General features: G+C 58.1%; 1 protein-coding gene across 1 annotated transcript in view; it reads right to left on the bottom strand.

Annotated features, from left to right (window-relative positions):
* Window positions 1-14211: 14211 nt before the first annotated feature.
* Window positions 14212-17469, bottom strand: part of LOC311428693 (uncharacterized protein) — a gene marked incomplete at its 5' end in the record, with an annotated part of 46592 nt that continues 43334 nt past the window's right edge. Inside the window, 2 exons of the mRNA XM_084540025.1 lie at window positions 14212-14348; window positions 14852-15726. Of these exons, the coding sequence (XP_084396151.1) occupies window positions 14879-15726 (848 nt within the window). The 3' untranslated portion in view covers window positions 14212-14348; window positions 14852-14878. The remainder of the gene's footprint in view (window positions 14349-14851; window positions 15727-17469) is intronic.

Below are 17469 nucleotides of genomic sequence, written 5' to 3'. Positions count from 1 at the left end.
GCGGCTGCAAAGTCTCGCTGGGGGTCTTTGTCCCCGGCTGCTGGCGCTGCAGCGTCTTGGCCCCGCTGGCTTGGGGCCGGAGCCTGTCCTGGGGCCGCACGGCACGGGCACGGGCACGGGCACGGGCACGGGCATGGGCACGGGGCTTCATGGGGAGGGGCTCCGGCAGCAGCCGCGCTCTGCAGAGAGGCGGCGCCGCTGCTTCTTGCCCCCCAGCAGCCCCCGGGCTTCGCGCTCTCTTGCTGGGCGCCCTGGTGCTGTCGCTCGCTGGCTGCTGCCTGCCGCTGCCCGCTTGGCTGCTGCTGCCAGGCAGCGCGCTGTGGCCAGCCGTCTTGCCCTGGCGCAGCGTCTTGGGGCCTTGGCCAGCCTGGCCCAGCAGCAGCGTCTTCTCCTTGCCGGGGGTCTTGTCCGTCGTGGGCCTCCTGTGCTGGGAGCTCTGCGCTGTGCTGGGGGTGCTGGTGGGCGCGGGGCGCTTGGCCCCCCACTTGGTGCCGGTGGGCGCAGGGGCAGGCGGGGGGCTCTGGAGGGGACTGCGAGGGGGACTGGGCAGGGCTCTCCTCAGGGCTGGGAGAAGTTGAGGCCTCTTGAGGGGAGCCAAGGGAGGCTGGGGCAGGGTTCTCTTGCGGGCAGGGATGAATTCCTGCTGGGGGGGCCTTTTGGGGAGAGGCTTGGGCAGGGGTCTCCTGCGGGCAGGGTCGGGGGGGCTCTGGAGGGGACTCAGGTGAGGCTTGGGCAGGGCTCTCCTGAGGGCAGTGAGGAAGTCAGGGTCAGGGGGGCTCTGGACAGGAGCCGAGGGAGGCTTGGGCAGGGGTCTCCTGCGGGCAGGGTCAGGGGGGCTCTGGAGGGGACTCAGGCGAGGCTTGGGCAAGGCTCTCCTGAGGGCAGTGAGGAAGTCAGGGTCGGGGGGGCTCTGGACGGGAGCCGAGGGAGGCTGGGGCAGGGTTCTCCTGCGGGCAGGGATGAATTCCTGCTGGGGGGGCCTTTTGGGCAGGGCTCTCCTGAGCTGGGGCCGGGCTGCAGGCTTGAGGGGGGAGCTGAGTGGCGGCACAGCAGCTGCAGGGGGCTGCAGCGCCCGCCCAGCCTGCACCTTGTCGGGGCGCAGCCCAGGGGTTGAGGGGACCTCACCCAGCGCTCTGGTGGCTGCCAGTCCCTGTGTGCTCGGCTCCTCGATGTCCTCGCAGAGGTCGGGCAGCTGCGAGAGGAAGCGGCTGAGGGCAGGACTGCTGGGCAAATCGGGGAAGGCGTCCTGGGGCTCCACGGCATCCAGGCAGCTGAGCTGCGCCTCCAAGCCGGAGCTGTCCAGATCGGCCGGAAGCTGGTCCTGCACGTGCTGCAGCTGCTGGCTGTCCCCTGCCAGCTGGGGAAAGGCCTCAGTGAAGGCATCGGGTCCCAGCTCCAGCAGCTCCAGGGGCTCCTCAGGCACCTCTGCAAGTGTCGCCGCTGAGGAAAAAGCAAGCCAATGCAATCCCCCAGGCATCCCCCGATGCCAGCTTTGCCATGGCTCCTGGGTGTGGGGCGCCCAGCGGCCGGCTGGGCCAGCCCCAAACTCACCGTCGGGCGTCGCCGTCTGGGTGCTGGCGGTCCTTGGAGCCTGGGCAGACTCGGGGGCAGTGGGGCCAAGCAGCGGGGGCCCCTGGTCCTCGCTGAGCCCCACGGCGTGCAAGCAGGGCTCCGGCAGCTGCCCCCGGCTGCTGCTCAGGGTGCGGGGCGCGGGGAGCGCCTGCGCCCACAGCGGAGGCCCCGGCACGAGGAGTGGGGGGGGGCCGGGGTGGGCAGGAGCCTGCAGCAGGCAGGTGCCTGCGGGGTGCAGGAGCTCCCCTTGGAGCACGGCCCTGGGCCCCAAGCAGAGGGGATCCTGGGGCACCAGCGTCTCCGTCAGCAGGGGCTGTCCCCACTGGGAGACACTGGGGGCACAGGGAGGAGCGGTGTGGGGGAGCTGCCCCACAGCAGGGAGCTGCCCCCCGGCGGGGAGCTGCCCAAGCTGCAGGTGGTGCCCCTGGGCTGGGAGGTGCCCCCCAGGTGGCAGCTGCACCCCGGCGGGGAGCTGCAGCACCTGCCCCTGGACCCCCGGCACCACGTGCCAGACGGTGGCCTGGGGCAGCGCGGAGGGGAGGGTGGGTACCTGCGGGGGCTGCAAGGGCAGCGCCGTCGCTCCGGGGAGGGAGGGCAGCAGCCAGGCAGCCACCGTTGGCGGCACGGCTGGGACGACGAAGGGGGAGTTTTGCGTCTGCGCAAGCCGCGGAAGCCGTCTGGGGAAACCCTCTGTGGGAAAAAGGCCGCTGGGCTGAGCTCTGGGGCACTGGGCTCGCCAGCAGGGCCGCAGCCCCGGGAGGAGCGGGAGCCGGCTGCTGGACCTGCCATGGTGGCTGGAGAGTGGGGCGGTTGCTTGGGGAACCCGGGCAACGGGGGTTCCGTCCCAACGGCTCACCAGCCCCTCGCCGACATCTTGGGGAGGACTGCAGGCTTTGGACCCAAGCAGGCTGCCCAGCGCAAGACTTGGCCATCCCCAGCAGGCTTGCCCTCCCACGCAGCACTTGCCATGCCCACCACGCTTCCACACCGCCTCTTTTCCCTGGCATTTCCCATGCCAGGACCAGCTTTCATCCTCATGGTCATTTCCCATCCTGACAAGTTCACATGAGAACAGATTCCCAGACAAAAGATTTCCCATCAACACGAAGCGTTTCTTCATCCAAAGAGATCTCGTCCCAAAGAATTTCCCTCTCTTGGATGACTTTTCCAAGTATTTCCTTCCTCAGCGAATGTTACCCACCCCTTTCAAGACTTCCCATCCCAATGTTTTCCCATCCCAGGAGCGATTGCTCATCCCAATGCTTTTGCTTCCCAGTGCTTTCAAAGCCCGGGAACATTTCCCACCTCTCTCATTTCCTAGCCCAATGCCTTTCCACGCCAAGGAAACCTTCCCATCCCAGCAAGGATTTCTCGGCCCACTCAGCCTTCCCCATCCCAAGCGTTTCCCAGCTTCACCATCCAACACACAGCTTGGCCAGCCTACAGCTCTAGAGAGGGATTTGGACGATGCTGATAGACACAAGGTCACGGGGATTTGCTGTGCTGATGATTGCTCTTTATTACAGATCAACACAGATCCCCAGTCCCAAGGATGCTAGGATGAATCTGGCAAATATGTAGATACGAGGCTCTTCCATTTCTTACCGGGAAAGAAAGAGATCTGTGCGTTTCTCTCTCTCCACCTTAGGAAAAACATAGGAAGGGGAGAGTACTAATGAACAGGAGCATGCTCAGCTCAGCCACCACGAAGGAGGCTGCCCGCTCCTCAGCACCTCTAAGCAGCAGCACCTTCAAGTCTCCTCCTGCAGCAGCAGCACATCAGTGTCTCTTGTCCCACCAGCAGGACAGTGGCGTCTCCCATTGCACCATGCCGACCTCCACGCCTCGAGTGCCAGCACCAGTCCTCAATGCGAGCTGGACGCTCAGGGCACTTGCGGCCACCCACCTTTGTGAGCTCCAAGCTGACAGTGACTCTCTGCTGAGCTCCCATGGCTCTCAGGCGTCCCAGTGACAGAGCATTCGGCGCTAAGCTGACTGCCAGGAGAAAAGGCTGCCGTGAAATGGCTGCTCCACAATGCCAGGAGCAAGGTCTGCTGGGCTGGGGGTTCGCAGGGGAGCTCGGCCTTGGGCCTGGCAACCGCGCCTGGAAGCCAGGGACGGCCTTGGTGTGCAGCTGGACACCTGGGCCTGAGAAAGCAAGGTCTCTTTCCAGAAACTTGGCACCATCGTCACCCAGTGGCTGTCTGAGGGGGACGAGAGAAATGCACAGCATCTCTTGCTGCCCTGCAGTGCTGCTGTCCTACGCCCTTGGGGGTCTGCGGGATAGAAAAAGGGATGGATTTTGACCCAAAACCCAGCTCCTTTATATCAAAAGGATCACGTCCTCCTGTCTTTCTTGTATTTGGCTATGACTTTAGGAATCCCTGCATTCCCTGCAGCTGTGTCCCCTGCCAGCTTCTTGTGTGCCCCAAGCATCCTCGCTTGCAGGGCAGTAGAAGATGCAGAAAAGGCCTTGCCTTAGTGGAAGCACTGCCCTGCAGGAGCTCCAACATCCCTCTCAGCAGCACGCTGTAGCCCCCAAATGCCCTCGAAATGGCACATTTCAGCTACTGGGAAGGAAATGAGCTCGCTCAAGGTGAGCTACCCGCTCAAGGCCCAGGTGTCTGTGAGGCGGTGTTGGCAAGGAGTCCTGTTGTGTGAGTCCGTTCTTTGTGGGTGCTCCGTCCCCACAAGGCTTGCTTTTCAAGGCCCAGGAGAGTCTTGTGGGCACTGGCCTGGGGTCCCAGGCTGAGCCAGCTGCTGCCTGGCAATCAGGGAGGCTCGCTCGGTGTCTTGGCTTGGGTTTGCGTGGCCAGGCTGTGGGAGCGGGGGGCTGCAGGGGTGTCCTCTGTGAGGAGAATGCAGCAGCTGCCCCATGGGAGCTCAGGGCCGCTTCCAGGAGGCTCCTTCCAGGAGGGACCCACCCGCTGCTGCCCAGAACGCAGAGCAAAAGGATGATGTTTGCGCCTGGGGGAGAGCCCATCTAAGAAAGGGAACAAAAGCTGCTGCCCAGCAGCGTGTGGCTCAGGGAGGAGTGAGAAAGCTCTGTGCAGCCCCCAAGGTCCGTGCAGCAGGAGGCAGGAGGTGCTCCAGGCTCCCAGCAGCAGTTCCCCTGCGGCCTGTGCAGGGAGAGGCCCCTGGTGGAGCAGGCTGTCCCCCTGCAGCCCATGGGTCCCCCGTGGAGCAGATCTCCACGCTGCAGCCCCCCTGTGGCTGGAGGAGCCCCCAGTGGAGCAGGTGGATCTGCCCTAGAGGAGGCTGCGACCTGTGGAGGACGCCCCAGAGGAGCAGGGTGTTCAAGGACAGGTTGGAGCTGGTGCTTAGGAACATGGTTTATTGGGTGACATTGGTAGTACAGTGATGACTAGACCGGACAAATGTGAAGGTCTCCTCTAACAATTGTGATTCTATGATACCTCCAGCACGTCCTCCTCCACCACTTCCTCCTCATCATCCACGGCCTTTTTCTTGTCCACTGCCTCCTCCTCATTCGCTGCCTCCTCCTTGTCTACCGCATCCTCCTCGTCCCCCGCCTGCTAATCCTATTTCTCATTTTCCTCCTCCTTCTCCTCCTTCCCTGCCTCTTGCACCTCCAACACCTCCTCCACCTCCACTGCCTCTTCCTCCTTCTCCTTCTCCAGCCCTACGGACTATTCCTCCTCCACAGCCTCCTCCACCTCGGCAGAAACTTCCTGGCCAACTTCCTCTGCATGCTCCTTGCTGAGGCATGCTGGTAGCAATGATGGTGAGCCCAGAGATGTCAGGAAAAGTTGCCACGAACCAGGTGTGCCAAGGCGGCTTCTCTGGGAGGCTCTGGTTGTGAGCGCTGCCCACCGCTCCTAATTCTAGTTCCATTTGTCACCCCACAGGACCGTGGCACCGTGGCCCTGTAAGGTAGCAGCTGGCGGCTCCTATCATCTTGATGACGCTCTGTGATGCGTTGCTTGTTGCCTGGGTAGCGATTGTTAGCTCTTATGCAAATGGCTTGTCATCAATCAGGGGTGTGGCTGCTCCTCCCTATAAAAGGGCCAAAGGGGGGCAGTGGGAGCCAGAGTGCTGGAGAGGGGAGATGGGAGAAGATGGAAACAGAAAAGGAGGACGATGAGGAAGAGGCATAGGTGGAAAAGGGGGGGGGGGTAAGAGGGGAAGGGGGCAGTGGAGGTGGTGACGGAGAAGATTGAGGAGGTGGCGGAGAAGATTGAGGAGGTGGCAGCATTTCTGGAAAAGGAGACGGATGAGTACGAAGCGGTGACAAAAGAGGAGGTGAGCAAGGGCTAGGCAGAGGGACACGATGGAGGTGGAAGAGGAGAGAAGAAGGTGGAGGAGAAATAGTAGAATGTGAGAGAAGGAAGTGGCAGCAAAAAAAAAAAAAACAAAAAGGAGGAGGTGGAGGAGGACTAGGAGGTGGTGGAGGAGGAGGCCAAAAAAAAACAAAAAACAAAAGAGAAGGAGTAGAAGGTGGAGGAGGAGAAGGAGGTGGAGGAGGAGGTGGTTGAGGAGGAGGAGGCGGAGGACTCCAAAACAAAACACCCTCTCTGGCGCTGAGCGTTGACCACCGCTCCTAATTCTAGTTCTGTTTGTAATCCCACAGGACCATGGCACCGTAGCCCTGTAAGGTAGCAGCTGGCGGCTCCTAGCAACTTGATGACGCTCTGTGATGCATTGCTTGTGGCCTGGTTGCCTAGGTAGCGATTGTTAGCTATTATGCAAATAGCTTGTCATCAACCGGGGGTGTGGCTGCTCCTCCCTATAAATGGGGGGGGGGAGGAGGAGGAGGAGGCGGCGGCGGTGGAGGAGGAGGCGGTGGAGGAGGAGGAGGAGGAGGAGGAGGAGGCGGTGGAGGAGGAGGAGGAGGAGGAGGCGGCGGTGGAGGAGGAGGAGGAGGAGGCGGAGGAGGAGGAGGAGGCGGTGGAGGAGGAGGAGGAGGCGGTGGAGGAGGAGGAGGAGGCGGTGGAGGAGGAGGCGGTGGAGGAGGAGGCGGTGGAGGAGAGGAGGCGGTGGAGGAGGAGGAGGAGGAGGAGGCGGTGGAGGAGGAGGAGGAGGCGGTGGAGGAGGAGGAGGAGGCGGTGGAGGAGGAGGAGGAGGCGGTGGAGGAGGAGGAGGAGGCGGTGGAGGAGGAGGCGGTGGAGGAGGAGGAGGAGGCGGTGGAGGAGGAGGAGGAGGCGGTGGAGGAGGAGGCGGTGGAGGAGGAGGCGGTGGAGGAGGAGGCGGTGGAGGAGGCGGTGGAGGAGGAGGAGGAGGCGGTGGAGGAGGAGGAGGAGGCGGTGGAGGAGGAGGAGGAGGCGGTGGAGGAGGAGGCGGCGGAGGAGGAGGAGGCGGCGGAGGAGAGGAGGCGGCGGAGGAGGAGGAGGCGGCGGAGGAGAGGAGGCGGCGGAGGAGGAGGAGGCGGCGGAGGAGAGGAGGCGGCGGAAGAGGAGGCGGCGGAGGAGGAGGAGGCGGCGGAGGAGGAGGCGGCGGAGGAGGAGGAGGCGGTGGAGGAGGAGGCGGTGGAGGAGGAGGCGGTGGAGGAGGAGGCGGTGGAGGAGGAGGCGGTGGAGGAGGAGGCGGTGGAGGAGGAGGCGGTGGAGGAGGAGGCGGTGGAGGAGGAGGCGGTGGAGGAGGAGGCGGTGGAGGAGGAGGCGGTGGAGGAGGAGGCGGTGGAGGAGGAGGCGGTGGAGGAGGAGGCGGTGGAGGAGGAGGCGGTGGAGGAGGAGGCGGTGGAGGAGGAGGCGGTGGAGGAGGAGGCGGTGGACGAGGAGGCGGTGGACGAGGAGGCGGTGGACGAGGAGGCGGTGGACGAGGAGGCGGTGGACGAGGAGGCGGTGGACGAGGAGGCGGTGGACGAGGAGGCGGTGGACGAGGAGGCAAAAAAAATCGAAAAAATAACAAAATAATAGTAGGAGGACGTTGCGGAAGGAAAGGTGTTTGAGGTTGAGGCCAAAAAAAAAGAATCCAAACAAAAGAAGCATAGGTGGAGGAGGTGGCGGAGGAGAAGGTTGTGGAGGAGGAGTCCAAAATAATAATAAATAAAAAAAAATATATATATATATATATAGTAGTATGTGGTGGAGGAGGAGGAGGAAGTGGTGGAGGAGGAGTTGAAAAGGAGGAAGAGGCCAAAATGTAAAAGACAAAAAAAGAGGAGGAGGAGGACGTGGAGGAGGAGGAGGTTGTGGAGAAGGAGGCCAAAAAAATCACAAATACAAAAAAAGTGGGTGAGGAGAAGGAGGTGGGAGAGGAGGAGGCCAAAAAATAAAAAACAGAAAAATCCTAGAAAATGAGGAGGAGGAGGATGTGTTGGAGGAAGTGAAGGTGGAGGAGGAGGCCCCAAATAAAATATATGAAAATATTTTAATTTGAAAAATGGATGGATTTGGACCCCAAAGCAAGCTCCTTTCTCTCGGAAGCATCACGTCCTCCTGTCTTTCTTGTATTTGGCTATGACTTTAGGAATCCCTGCAATCCCTGCAGCTGTGTCCCCTGCCAGCTTCTTGTGTGCCCCAAGCATCCTCGCTTGCAGGGCAGTAGAAGATGCAGAAAAGGCCTTGCCTTAGTGGAAGCACTGCCCTGAAGGAGCTCCAACATCCCTCTCAGCAGCACGCTGTAGTCCCCAAATGCCCCCGAAAGGGCACATTTCAGCTACTGGGAAGGAAATGAGCTCGCTCAAGGTGAGCTACCCGCTCAAGGCCCAGGTGTCTGTGAGGCGGTGTTGGCAAGGAGTCCTGTTGTGTGAGTCCGTTCTTTGTGGGTGCTCCGTCCCCACAAGGCTTGCTTTTCAAGGCCCAGGAGAGTCTTGTGGGCACTGGCCTGGGGTCCCAGGCTGAGCCAGCTGCTGCCTGGCAATCAGGGAGGCTCGCTCGTCTTGGCTTGGGTTTGCGTGGCCAGGCTGTGGGAGCGGGGGGCTGCAGGGGTGTCCTCTGTGAGGAGAATGCAGCAGCTGCCCCATGGGAGCTCAGGGCCGCTGCCAGGAGGCTCCTTCCAGGAGGGACCCACCCGCTGCTGCCCAGAACGCAGAGCAAAAGGATGATGTTTGCGCCTGGGGGAGAGCCCATCTAAGAAAGGGAACAAAAGCTGCTGCCCAGCAGCGTGTGGCTCAGGGAGGAGTGAGAAAGCTCTGTGCAGCCCCCAAGGTCCGTGCAGCAGGAGGCAGGAGGTGCTCCAGGCTCCCAGCAGCAGTTCCCCTGCGGCCTGTGCAGGGAGAGGCCCCTGGTGGAGCAGGCTGTCCCCCTGCAGCCCATGGGTCCCCCGTGGAGCAGATCTCCACGCTGCAGCCCCCCTGTGGCTGGAGGAGCCCCCGGTGGAGCAGGTGGCTGTGGCCTGGAGGAGGCCGCGGCCTGTGGAGAGCCCCCACAGGAGCAGGCCCCGGGCTGGACTGGAACAGGCTGTGCTGAGCCTGCTTTGCCCGTGACGCTCCTTGTGGAGTGATCTCCCTGTCCTTCTGGCAGCCCTTGAGCCCTTGCCAGCCTCTTTTCTCCCCTTGGCGTTGGAGGAGGGGCAGGGAGAGAGCGCTTGTGCTGGAGCTCAGCTGCCCAGCTGAGGAAAACCACCACGGCTCTGTCTTGCCGCTGCTGCAGCACGCTGGTAGCAGCCAGCACCGTCTGTTCTTCGAGCCTCAGCAAGCCCACAGCATCTTCCCAGAAGGGATCCCTTTCCTTCACGCCTCCAGAGGCTGAGGGCTTGTGCCCTGTTTTCAAGCGCTTTCTCAGTGCCCCCTTCCCCAGAGAAGGATCCCAGCTGCTTGGCTTCCCTGGCCTCTGCTGCCAGGCTCCCACAGCTGCTATCCCAGCAGCGCAGCAGCCAGCTGACAATGTGCTCGCCTGGAGGATAGCTGCAATCTTGTCCCATGGCTTGCAGCTCGCCCAGGGATGGGGATCACCTGCTTCCTGCTGCTTTTCTATCTAATCTCCTTTCCAACAGCCTCCTGTGCCCTGGGATGGCCCTACCTTGGGGTAGGCTGCCTCGCCTTCCTCTTGCTCCTTCCTCTTCTTGGGAGGACTTTCTGCCCTTCCGAAACGAGATGACTTCTGCATGCATTCCTTCCCCTTGTGTGTATTGGTGCGTGAGACAGCAACGGGGTCGTCCCCGGAGCCAGCTGTAGGGCCTGTGCCAGGCTTGGAGGGGCTGCAGGGAACATGCCAGGGGCTGGAGGGGCTACAGGGAACATGCCAGGGGCTCGAGGGGCCGCAGGGTGTGTGACAAGGGTTTGAGGGGCCTCAGGTCCTGCCGCAGTGGTTGAAGTCGATGCAGGGAACATCAGAGTTGTTGGAGGGGCTGCAGGTAAAATGCCAGGGCTTGCAGCAGCTGCAGGCTGCGTCACAGCTTTGCATCAGGTCAAGACGCATTTTCCTAGAACCATACATTTCCTCCTGAAGGGGCTGAAGAGCATGGAATGGTCTTCAAAATGCACAGAGCAGACCCCAGCAAATGTAGAGCTGCTGCTAGCAAGTAGGTAACTTTATTGTTCCTGTTGTTAATTTTGTTTCACAACAACAGATGCAAATATGTATCTTGAATGAGGGCAAAGGTGACCTTGGATCTGAAGCACACAGGCGTTCGCTAGTGTCCCCCCATCCGGAGTGAATCCAGAACGACTCGGAAGGAAAAATAAAATCCAAACCAGTGCGTTGTGATAAAGAGAGTTTAATAGGGTAGAAAAGGAATAAAAACCAACAAAATAATAAATAATGATACTTACAGTTTATAAGATATTAATATATAAAAATATTTAATGCTATTAAATACTTATAATTTTATAATAATAAAACAATGCCATACCGTACAACACAGTCAATAAAGTGGATTTAATTAAATAAATAGGAAAACCAACAAATTAAATGAAAATTTAAAAATTTAAATTTAATACAAATAAAACCCATTTGTCCCATTCCAATGAATTGCTATCCCCATCATCACTTCCCATCCCACTGATCATTTGCTATCCCAAAGACCTCCCAGTTCTTATCCCCTTGGCATGCCAGTGCAAGAAGAAGTGCTCTGCAGGCAGAGGCCTTGCTGAGTGACCACCTAAGGAGAGGAATTTAATCCAGAAGGCAGGAAAGAAGAGCAATGCCCCGAAAGAAGAAGCAAGTCTTGTCTCTCAGCCCTTTGGTGTCCCAAGCAGCAGTTGCCATGGCCAAGCTTTCCCAGCCCAGCTGCTGCCAGCATCTCCCCAGCTTGCCATTGTCACCTTCCTGGGTGAGGCGCGTGCGCATTTGCCATTGGCGCTGTTGCCATCCCTGTGAGTGGCAAGCCCATCCCCTAGCTCCAGCACGAGAGAGGGGAGAGGGCAAGCGAGAGGGGCAAGGGCTGAGGAGCGTGGCTGAAGCTGGAGCAGGTGCCTGCAGAGGTCTCTGTGCCTGCCTGGGTGCTGCGGGGGCCGTTGAGGAGAAGCCCGAGGTCGGTCACGGGTAGCTGGAGCCTGGCACTGTCGGCGGGGCGCTGGGCATGCTGCTGGGGCTGCTGGAGGTGGGCTGCGGCTGCACACAGGCCAGCTGGCACGCTGGCCCCAGCGCGTTGGCCCTGGCCCCCAGCGGCTGCAAAGTCTCGCTGGGGGTCTTTGTCCCCGGCTGCTGGCGCTGCAGCGTCTTGGCCCCGCTGGCCTGGGGACAGAGCCTGTCCTGGGGCCGCACGGCACGGGGCTCCCCACTCGGAGTCTCCGGCAGCAGCCGCGCTCTGCGGGGAGGTGGCGCCGCTGCTCCTTGCCCCCCTGCAGCCCCCGGGCTTCGCGCTCTCTTGCTGGGTGCCGTGGTGCTGTTGATCGCCAGCTGCTGCCCGCTGCTGCCTGCTTCCCTGCTGCTGCCAGCCACCGTGCTGCTGCCACCCGTCTTCCCCTGGCACGGTCTCTTGCGGCCTTGGCCAGCCTGGCCCAGCAGCGTCTTCCTCTCCTTGCCGGGGGGGTTCTCTGTCGTCGGCCTCCTGTGCTGGCAGCTCTGCGCTGTCCCGGGGGTGCTGCTGGGCGCAGGGCGCTTGGCCCCCCGCTTGGTGCCGGTGGACGCAGGGGCAGGCGGGGGGCTCTTGAGGGGACCCAGGGGGCGTTTGGGCAGGGGTCTCCTATGGTCAGTGCGGCCCTTGGGGTTGGGGCGTTTCTTGGGGGAACTCGGGGGGGATTTGGGCTGGGGTCTACTAAGGGCACTGGGGACCTTGGGGTTGGGGCGTTTCTTGGGGGACCTCGGTGGGGATTTGGGCTGGGGTCTACTAAGGGCACTGCGACCCTTGGGGTTGGGGCGTTTCTTGGGAGAACTCGGGGGGGATTTGGGCTGGGGTCTACTAAGGGCACTGGGGACCTTGGGGTTGGGGCGGGTCTTGAGGGAACGCTGGGGGGGTTGGGGCAGGGGTCTACTAAGGGCACTGAGGAGCTGGGTGTCAGGGAGGCTCCTGGGGGGACTCAGGGGTGGACTGGGTAGGGGGCTCCTAAGCGCACTGGGCAGGGGACTGGCTGCAGGGCTGAGCGGGGGGCTCACTGCTGGCACGACGGGGGACTGCAGCGACAGCCCACCCTCAAGCTTCTCGGGGCGCAGCCCAGGGGTTGAGGGGACCTCACCGAGGGCTCCTGTGGCTTCCAGTCCCTGCGTGCTCGGCTCCTCGATGTCCTCGCAGAGGTCGGGCAGCTGCGAGAGGAAGCGGCTGAGGGCAGGACTGCTGGGCAAATCGGGGAAGGCGTCCTGGGGCTCCACGGCATCGAGCCAGCTGAGCAGCTCCTCCATGCCGGGGATGGGGATGTCCAGGTCGGCCAGGAGCTCGTCCTGCATGTGCTGCAGCTGCTGGCTGTCCCCTGCCAGCTCTGGAAAGGCCTCGGCAAAGGCATCAGGGCCCAGCTCGGGCAGCTGCGGGGGCTCCTCAGGCACCTGCGGGGCTGTCGCCGCTGAGGACGAAGCAAGAAAATCCCCCAAGACGGGCGATGTCAGCTTTCCCATGGCCCCTGGGTGTGGGGCGCCCAGCGGCCGGCTGTGCCAGCCCCAAACTCACCGTCAGGCGTCGCCGTCTGGGTGCTGGCGGTCCTTGGAGCCTGGGCAGGCTTGGGGGCAGTGGGGCCGGGCAGCGGGGGCCCCTGGTCCTCACTGAGCCCCACGGCGTGCAAGCAGGGCTCCGGCAGCTGCCCCCGGCTGCTGCTCAGGGTGCGGGGCGTGGGGAGCGCCTGCCCCCGCAGCGGAGGCCCCGGGACGAGGGGTGGCGGGGGGTTGCGCTGGGCGGGGGCCTGCAACAGGCAGGTGCCTGCGGGGTGCAGGAGCTCCCCATGGAGCACGGCCCTGGGCCCCAGCCCCAGCGCATGGTGGGGTACCAGTGTCCCCGTCACCATGGGCTGTCCCCACTGATGGACGGGGGCACAGGGAGGAGCGGTGTGGGGGAGCTGCCCCCCGGCGGGGAGCTGCACCAGCTGCAGCTGGTGCCCCATGGTTGGGAGCTGCACCAGCTGCAGGTTTTACTCCACAGCGGGGAGCTGCACCAGCTGCAGGTTTTGCCCCACAGCGGGGAGCTGCACCAGCTGCAGCTGGTGCCCCACGGCGGGGAGCTGCCCCACAGCAGGGAGCTGCCCCCCGGCGGGGAGCTGCCCAAGCTGCAGGTGGTGCCCCTGGGCTGGGAGGTGCCCCCCAGGTGGCAGCTGCACCCCGGCGGGGAGCTGCAGCACCTGCCCCTGGACCCCCGGCACCACGTGCCAGACGGTGGCCTGGGGCAGCGCGGAGGGGAGGGTGGGTACCTGCGGGGGCTGCAAGGGCAGCGCCGTCGCTCCGGGGAGGGAGGGCAGCAGCCAGGCAGCCACCGTTGGCGGCACGGCTGGGACGACGAAGGGGGAGTTTTGCGTCTGCGCAAGCCGCGGAAGCCGTCTGGGGAAACCCTCTGTGGGAAAAAGGCCGCTGGGCTGAGCTCTGGGGCGCTGGGCTCGCCAGCAGGGCCGCAGCCCCGGGAGGAGCGGGAGCCGGCTGCTGGACCTGCCATGGTGGCTGGAGAGTGGGGCGGTTGCTTGGGGAACCCGGGCAACGGGGGTTCCGTCCCAACGGCTCACCAGCCCCTCGCCGACATCTTGGGGAGGACTGCAGGCTTTGGACCCAAGCAGGCTGCCCAGCGCAAGACTTGGCCATGTTCATTAGAACATTACTAGCCTCTAAGCCTCATGGCATCACCTTCCATCTTGACTGCTGAACCTCCTTGCTCCCTACTATCTTCTTTGCCAAGATACAGCTGTCCGTCCACATTTACTTTTCCTACTTGGCTGGACTGAATTTAAGAAGGGAGCTTGCAACTCTTCCTCTTGTTTGCCACTTCATCATCAAACCAAATGAAAACCATTTGCCTTTAACCTCTTTATTTCAGGCCTTCTTTCCTAGTGGCCATTCAAAACTGGGAAAAAAATAGTCTACCAAGTGGGGTTTTTTTTTGATTTGATAATAAATCTGCAGACTGTTAAGTCATCAAGCACTTCAAGACTGTTTGAAATAATCTCGAGATTAATATAAAAGGAATTCCTCACACACGCTGCGGCCGCTTACCTTTAGTATAGTCGTTGGATGCGATGGAGCAGTATTTCTTGCTTTCGCCTGCACTGGAAGTCTTCCCTTCCTTGTAAGGTTGTTTACTGCTCTCACTTCTGCATTACTGACATGAAGAGCCATCTGGAGGATGGCATTCTTCCTTCTTCTCCCGCGTTATCTTCTGGAAACGAGGATCTAAGTGTTTCAAGGAGCCTTTTGCTTTCCTGGTGTTTCTCCTTTTTCTTCTTTTTCTTCTCCTTTTTCTTCTTTTTCTTACGCTTGCGATTGGCATTGTCAAAGCGGAGCGCACAGAAACACAAATCATGAAGTCTGAAAGAAACATGCAAGTTAAAAAGGGAAAAAAAGATGTGGCACTTGTTGCCTATATGAAACCTGATTTATTTTACCACAGGTGATGATTTGCAGCATGTCAGCTATTTTGTGGTGCTTTGTGCACACGCAACTTACTTTAGATGCAGCAAACTTAAGCCGTCAGATTGAAGGACCATAGGTCCTGGCTTGTACACAGATCATTAACAACGGCTAGCTCTGGAATACGTGCAAGCAGAAAAAATCTTTTAACCTAATCTGGAATGGTGTACGGATGTGATTCGAACTATGTGGTCCAAAGCTAGTGCTCTGACACAATTCAGCAAGAGCTTTCCTGTCTTCACTGATCAACCTAACAACATGATCCCCAGCCAGCTGGTGCTATCTGAAGAACTTAGAAACTACCAGAAAAAAAAAAAAAAAAAAAAAAAAAAAAAGACATGAGAAGCACCCAGAAAAGAATTAGGATAAAAAATGCGGAGTATGCTGGAATCCTTGCTTACTTGGAATCCTTCTCTCCATCTTTATCCTTAGACTTCTTTTTCTTCCAGAACTTGTGATATTTTTGCATTTTTTTCACCACCTACAAGCTCCTTTTCTATCTTTCTGTCTTTCCTTTCTATTTCACTTTCACTACCTTCTGCACGGGTATATTTTCTTTTTCTGTTTCCTTCTGTTTCAGTTTTCTGGCGACAGTTCTCCAAATGAGCTGACACAGGTGGAAGCGCATGTCTTTCACGAGAATGTCTTCTGGAATGTTGCTGAGGTACCGAGCAACGATGCAAGTCTGCTCGGGGTGTGCTAAAGCGACGTACATCTTCCTCTCTCAAGAGGGAACCGTGAGGCCATCCGCTTTTGTAATGATAATGCTTATGTGACCTGCTGTAGTAAGTTGCAGTCGATCTGTCAAAGGCTGAATCGCCGTGAGAGAACTTTCTCTCTCTACTGTCTCCTGTCGCATGAGGTGAATAGTAATCCTTGTAATAGCCACATCTTTCCCATCTCCGTGCTTCGTCTCGATAGTATCTTTCTCTGCTCCAACTTCTTTCCCCTTTGGATCGGTAGTACCTATTGCTACCTTGTTCTGATCTTCCTCCGCTGCCAGATCTGTACTTTGAATATTTGACTGCTCTTCTGCCATTCTCAGGGCTGTTTCTTTCACGAGGGAAAGATCTGTACCTGCTTCCCTCCCAGTACTCCTGCTTTTGACTCTTTTGCTCAACAAATTCCACGCTCTGAGAACACCTCCTCTTGCTGGAAGGACCTGCTTTTTGACTCTCCTTCTCTTCACTAGGAGCATGTTCCCTCTTGCTTCGGTAATGCTCTTTCTCAGTGGTTTTAGTCTTGTCCTTTGTATCTTGGCGTCTATCTGCAATAGCTAAGGAAGAAAGATTGTTAGAGCTACATTCAGTGTCAGACTTGAGAGAGGAAGTTTGCCGCAATTTCTCACCAGGCTCACAAGACTCTTTGCCGGACAAAACATTTTCTTTTGAAATGAGGTCACGTTCTTTTGATCTTCTTGGTTTCTCCTTGTCTCCACGGTCATCACATTGGTACTGGGCGAGGTATTCATCATTCCCAGGAGATTTCGGAGGTTCCGCAACACTGCATAAAATAAAAACCCATTTCTCACTTCTGCTGAAGGACGTGAATATTAAGAGTAAAACCTTCCAAAGGCAAACAAACAAACAAAAACCTCCGGACTACAGGAACGCTCGCAAAGATATGCCATTTAGAAACCTCTCCTGTGATTAGGACACCTTCTTCAGCTCCCAGAGAAAGTGCTTTTGCCCCTCTTGCTTCTGAAGCCATTGCACTAAAAAAGCAAACGCATCTGTCTCCTTCCACCTGCTGCTCTGAGAAAAAAGGCATAGGGGCGAGCGGGGAACAGCCAGTGTTTCTCCAGACAGTGGAGAAAAATGGAAAAACATTCTATAAAGGAACACAAGTTCTCCTTGAGGCACCAACCTGCATCAGAGTGATATGCTCAGTGCTGATCATTAGTTCTGTTCGTGACACTGGACACACAGTATGGAATTGTACTAATTTAAATCCTTCCATTAAATACTATTAGTAGACAGATAAAACTGTAACGAACTTCCATAAAGTCTTGTCTTAATCAGACTGTGCTCATTTTACCTCATTTCCTCTGACAAGCTGTTCAGCTGGCTGGCTCTGAAGGACTCCGTGATGACTTCTCGATTGACTGAAGGCATAGCTCCAGGCATCTGCAATTAAAACGCACAAGTCAGCAGACAAAAAAATACTATTTGTAGTAGTACTGAGGACTAGTCTTGTCAGAATGTCTCCATTAAATGGTAAGCAAGACCGCTGTGAGTTGTATGCATTATCTACACTTCAAAGATAACCCCAACTCACCCCCCAAAATCTACTTTATGAAACTTAGGAATTTTTATCTCAGCTGAGCTTAAGTTGACAAGTTCTAATGTAAGCTCAGGTCTGCAAATTCTAAGGGGATAATACCACAAAGCCTTACGATCACATGTGTGCTGTGTTTTCTCAGTATTTCACCTGAATTAGGAACACAATAAACACTCCCGAATACATCGTAGGTGAGAAATTCTCGATGGAGCAAATCTATGTTTCAAGCGATCCATTTGTTTTAGAAAAGAACATCTCAGAAGGTTTAACAGGTTCAACTCGGCAAGTGGAATCATCAAGTTTCAGTCCGTTTTCTTTAGATTCAGTAACTAACCTAATAGCACCATTTAGTGAATCTGTTTTTGGCAGCTCATGCTGGGATCTTCCTTTGTCAGCATTCTGACAGGAAGAATTGGAATGCTGCAATGTACGGACTACCTTTCCAACCAAAATTCCATTAGAGGACATTGCATTGCAATTCCTTTGAAATAAGCCCTTTGACTCCTCCTCAGATTTTCCTGAAGATTCTGCACCATAAGGGACTGTGTTATCAGAGCTGAGTTTAGGATTTTCATTCACTGTTGGCTCCACAAAAATTTCATCAGAAACTTTTTTGTTTGTTTGCATTTGCTTCATTTGCATTACCGAATTTGTAATTGTGGATGAAGGAACAGCCTGGTAGAGATCTTCATCCTCCACAGCACTGCTAAGAAAGTCAGGCTGTGACACAGTCTGACGA

Source organism: Aythya ferina (genome assembly GCF_964211825.1).
Source record: "Aythya ferina genome assembly, contig: HAP1_SCAFFOLD_115, whole genome shotgun sequence".
NCBI classification, from domain to species: Eukaryota; Metazoa; Chordata; class Aves; order Anseriformes; family Anatidae; genus Aythya; species Aythya ferina.
The sequence above is the reverse complement of the archived record's forward strand: the minus strand, read 5'-3'. Positions and strand labels throughout refer to the sequence as shown.